General features: G+C 51.8%; 1 protein-coding gene across 1 annotated transcript in view; it reads left to right on the plus strand.

Moving 5' to 3' along the window:
* Positions 1-1,852, plus strand: part of LOC120030988 (extensin-like) — a 5,181-nt gene extending 3,329 nt beyond the window's left edge. The window contains exon 2 of the mRNA XM_038976494.1: positions 1-1,852. This exon is cut by the window's left edge and continues 395 nt beyond it. Coding sequence (XP_038832422.1) covers positions 1-1,852 — 1,852 coding nt within the window.
* The last annotated feature ends 2,877 nt before the right edge of the window (positions 1,853-4,729 follow it).

Raw genomic sequence — 4,729 nt, forward strand, 5'->3', positions numbered from 1 at the left:
CCCATCCTCCCACCCTCCCAAACTCAGAACCAGCAGGCAACCACCACCTACCCCCCATCCTCCCACCCTCCCACACTCAGAACCAGCAGGCAACCACCACCTACCCCCCATCCTCCCACCCTCCCACACTCAGAACCAGCAGACAACCACCACCTACCCCCATCCTCCCACCCTCCCACACTCAGAACCAGCAGACAACCACCACCTACCCCCATCCTCCCACCCTCCCACACTCAGAACCAGCAGACAACCACCACCTACCCCCCATCCTCCCACCCTCCCACACTCAGAACCAGCAGACAACCACCACCTACCCCCCATCCTCCCACCCTCCCACACTCAGAACCAGCAGACAACCACCACCTACCCCCCATCCTCCCACCCTCACACACTCAGAACCAGCAGACAACCACCACCTACCCCCCATCCTCCCACCATCACACACTCAGAACCAGCAGACAACCACCACCTACCCCCCATCCTCCCACCATCACACACTCAGAACCAGCAGACAACCACCACCTACCCCCCATCCTCCCACCCTCCCACACTCAGAACCAGCAGACAACCACCACCTACCCCCATCCTCCCACCATCACACACTCAGAACCAGCAGACAACCACCACCTACCCCCCATCCTCCCACCCTCACACACTCAGAACCAGCAGACAACCACCACCTACCCCCCATCCTCCCACCATCACACACTCAGAACCAGCAGACAACCACCACCTACCCCCCATCCTCCCACCCTCCCACACTCAGAACCAGCAGACAACCACCACCTACCCCCCATCCTCCCACCCTCCCACACTCAGAACCAGCAGACAACCACCACCTACCCCCATCCTCCCACCCTCCCACACTCAGAACCAGCAGACAACCACCACCTACCCCCATCCTCCCACCATCACACACTCAGAACCAGCAGACAACCACCACCTACCCCCATCCTCCCACCATCACACACTCAGAACCAGCAGACAACCACCACCTACCCCCATCCTCCCACCATCACACACTCAGAACCAGCAGACAACCACCACCTACCCCCATCCTCCCACCATCACACACTCAGAACCAGCAGACAACCACCACCTACCCCCCATCCTCCCACCATCACACACTCAGAACCAGCAGACAACCACCACCTACCCCCCATCCTCCCACCCTCCCACACTCAGAACCAGCAGACAACCACCACCTACCCCCATCCTCCCACCCTCCCACACTCAGAACCAGCAGACAACCACCACCTACCCCCCATCCTCCCACCATCACACACTCAGAACCAGCAGACAACCACCACCTACCCCCATCCTCCCACCATCACACACTCAGAACCAGCAGACAACCACCACCTACCCCCATCCTCCCACCATCACACACTCAGAACCAGCAGACAACCACCACCTACCCCCATCCTCCCACCATCACACACTCAGAACCAGCAGACAACCACCACCTACCCCCATCCTCCCACCATCACACACACAGAACCAGCAGACAACCACCACCTACCCCCATCCTCCCACCCTCCCACACTCAGAACCAGCAGACAACCACCACCTACCCCCCATCCTCCCACCCTCCCACACTCAGAACCAGCAGACAACCACCACCTACCCCCATCCTCCCACCCTCCCACACTCAGAACCAGCAGACAACCACCACCTACCCCCCATCCTCCCACCCTCCCACACTCAGAACCAGCAGACAACCACCACCTACCCCCCATCCTCCCACCATCACACACTCAGAACCAGCAGACAACCACCACCTACCCCCATCCTCCCACCATCACACACTCAGATGGGGAGGGAAGGAGATGGGTGGTCCGTGTTCTTCTGAGACAGCATGTTGTGTTTAAAAAGTAGAATAGAAAGGATTCTGTTGTTCCATATATTTGACATTATATGACTTCTACTCCCGCAAGGTCATTCTTCTAAATCACGTTTAGAGCTAGGCCTGGGCATCCAAAGCTGAAGGAGTTCAGACTGTGCAGAAGGGTGTCCATCAGAACCTTGTGACATGTCAGACCGTTGTTAAGAGCATGTGATGAAGGTGGAAGTGAGAACACACCTACTCAATGAAGCCTCTCTGTGGTACACTGAACCCCGTCTCCGCCCCCAAAATGACAATGAATAATGAATGAATTCCAGTACAACAGTCGGATGATGTGAAAGTGACGACGTCACATCGAGGTGTTTTTTGATTCATCTCCTGATCAGCAGCTCCTGCTAGAGATCAGTGACCTGAAGTGAAACCACAGAGTAGGCCACACACACAATGTGGAAGAGTGTGTGGGTGTGATTTACGTACTTTCACTGGATGCTTTGGTGTGTGTGTTAACCCTGAAAACAGAAGTGCGAGTTTAGTTGGACACTTCCGCTCCCATATTGGCTAAAAATAGACTCCCGTCACCACAACGACAATGCATCACTTCCTCTTTCTGGCAGGAGGTTCCAGAGGGTACTAAGTGAAACTGCACACATAAAGAAAGCTCGGCGACCTCCCCATTTCCATACTCTGAATCTGTGGTCTGACTGCATCATGGAGGGAGCTGCAAATGTGTGTGTGGGGAGATGCATGGAAAAAGTCCTTATTGTGGTTGGTGTGTATTGTGGTTAGTTTATATGTGTGTATGTGTATCTGTGTGTGCAGAGATGCATGGGATGGTTCCATAAAGTGTGTCTAGTAGTGTGTGTGTGTGTGTCTGTGTGTCTGTGTGTGTGTGTGTGTGTGTGTGTGTGTGTGTGTGTGTGTGTGTGTGTGTGTGTGTGTGTGTGTGTGTGTGTGTGTGTGTGTGTGTGTGTGTGTGTGAGCTTTGGCAATTTTAACATGTTTCTCATGCCAATAAAGCCCTTAAATTGAATTGAGCGAGAGAGAGACTGAAAGGTGGAAAGTGGTTGGTTGTAACGGCACACTGTGTGGGCAGGAGGAACAGCTGGTGACTGCACTATGACAAACACACACACAGAGCAGAGCAGAGCAGGGGGCTAGTGTTTGTGTGTGTGTGCGTGTGGGTGTGTGTGTGTGTGTGTGCGTGCGTTTGTGTGTAGTAGTAGGAAAGTGTTGCCTCACTACGTGACGTGGGCTAGAGGTGTTTTCCAAACCGAAGAACTGGAACCAATAATGACGAGGATATGATGTCACTAGCACTGTCCCCCTGTTGTAACATCTCATCTCCCTTTCCTTTTGTTGTTGTTCTCTCTCTCTCTCTCTCTCTCTCTCTCTCTCTCTCTCTCTCTCTCTCTCTCTCTCTCTCTCTCTCTCTCTCTCTCTCTCTCTCTCTCTCTCTCACTCTAGTGAAGTAGGCAGGCATCAGTAGTTTTTTTATGAATGAAAGGTGTTGTTTACTCTCCGACAAAGCTATTTCAGTCACACACACATACGCACACACACACACACACACGCGCACACACACGCGCGCACACACACAGCAAGGTGTGACCACAGTGACTTCCTCCTCTCTCCTCTGCCTGCAGCTGATTGGCTGGGTCTTCTCTTTCATTCCACAGACAACACATCTCTCCCGACTATGCGTTTTTGAAGTGTGTGTACCGGGGAGAGACACACGTTCCAACGACGCAGGATAGAGTCCTTCATACCGTAGTGACGTCATCTAGACGTTCTGGCCTCTTGGTGTAACGGTTAAGGTGTTGGACTGATATTAGCAGGGACCTGGGTTCGAGTCCTGGTCGGGCTGCCCTCCTCTGAATGAGCTACAGTATGCCTGTGTGTTTATATGTAAACCTATGGTATGTTGCAGATCCTATAAGACTGTGTGTCTGTACCTACCAGCTCTTACAGTCTCATGTCAGAATTAGACATTCATCCATGTTTCTCAAACGTCATATTTCAAAGTTTTTAAGGTTACGTTTAGGCATTAACTCCAAATTCTTAAGGTTAGACATTAACTCAGAATGGTTACGGTTTTGGATAGGCTTAAAAAACAATATCAACATTCTATTGCTGGATTTGAACTTTCAAACGTTGGAATCAGAGGCAGATGCTTAGGCCCATCCGCCATCCCCGTCCATAAAACCAAAACCTACTTGAAGGTAACAGACTCACTGTTGCCCCTAGTGGCCGGTTTCCACTTCATCTCCTGACGTTCTCAGACATGGATGGATGTCAAATACTGACTTGTGTCATGGGTGATCTGGCTGTTCTGTACAGGTACAGTACCGTGTCATTTGACAGCACTCTGCTTATTTATAGAGAGTACAGGCAAACACACACACACTATTCAGAACAGTCTATTGTGAAGCAAACACACACACCATTCAGAACAGTCTATTGTGAGTAAATGAGTCACAGCTCAGCCAATCAGGGTATAGATGCTTTGGGAACAAACAGCAGAACGTCAGAGTTTATAAATGATCCATATGGTCTGTAATCATCAACAATCATTAATAATCACCAATCATCAGTACAGAGAACAGCAAGAGAAATGTGTCACTCTGGAACACACACGTCAAACTCCTTCCATGGAGGGCCCAGTGTCTGTGGGTTTTCACTCCTTCCATGGAGGGCCCAGTGTCTGTGGGTTTTCACTCCTTCCATGGAGGGCCCAGTGTCTGTGGGTTTTCACTCCTTCCATGGAGGGCCCAGTGTCTGTGGGTTTTCACTCCTTCCATGGAGGGCCCAGTGTCTGTGGGTTTTCACTCCTTCCATGGAGGGCCCAGTGTCTGTGGGTTTTCACTCCTTCCATGGAGGGCCCAG

This window comes from Salvelinus namaycush, chromosome 37 (genome assembly GCF_016432855.1).
Source record: "Salvelinus namaycush isolate Seneca chromosome 37, SaNama_1.0, whole genome shotgun sequence".
Classification (NCBI taxonomy): Eukaryota; Metazoa; Chordata; class Actinopteri; order Salmoniformes; family Salmonidae; genus Salvelinus; species Salvelinus namaycush.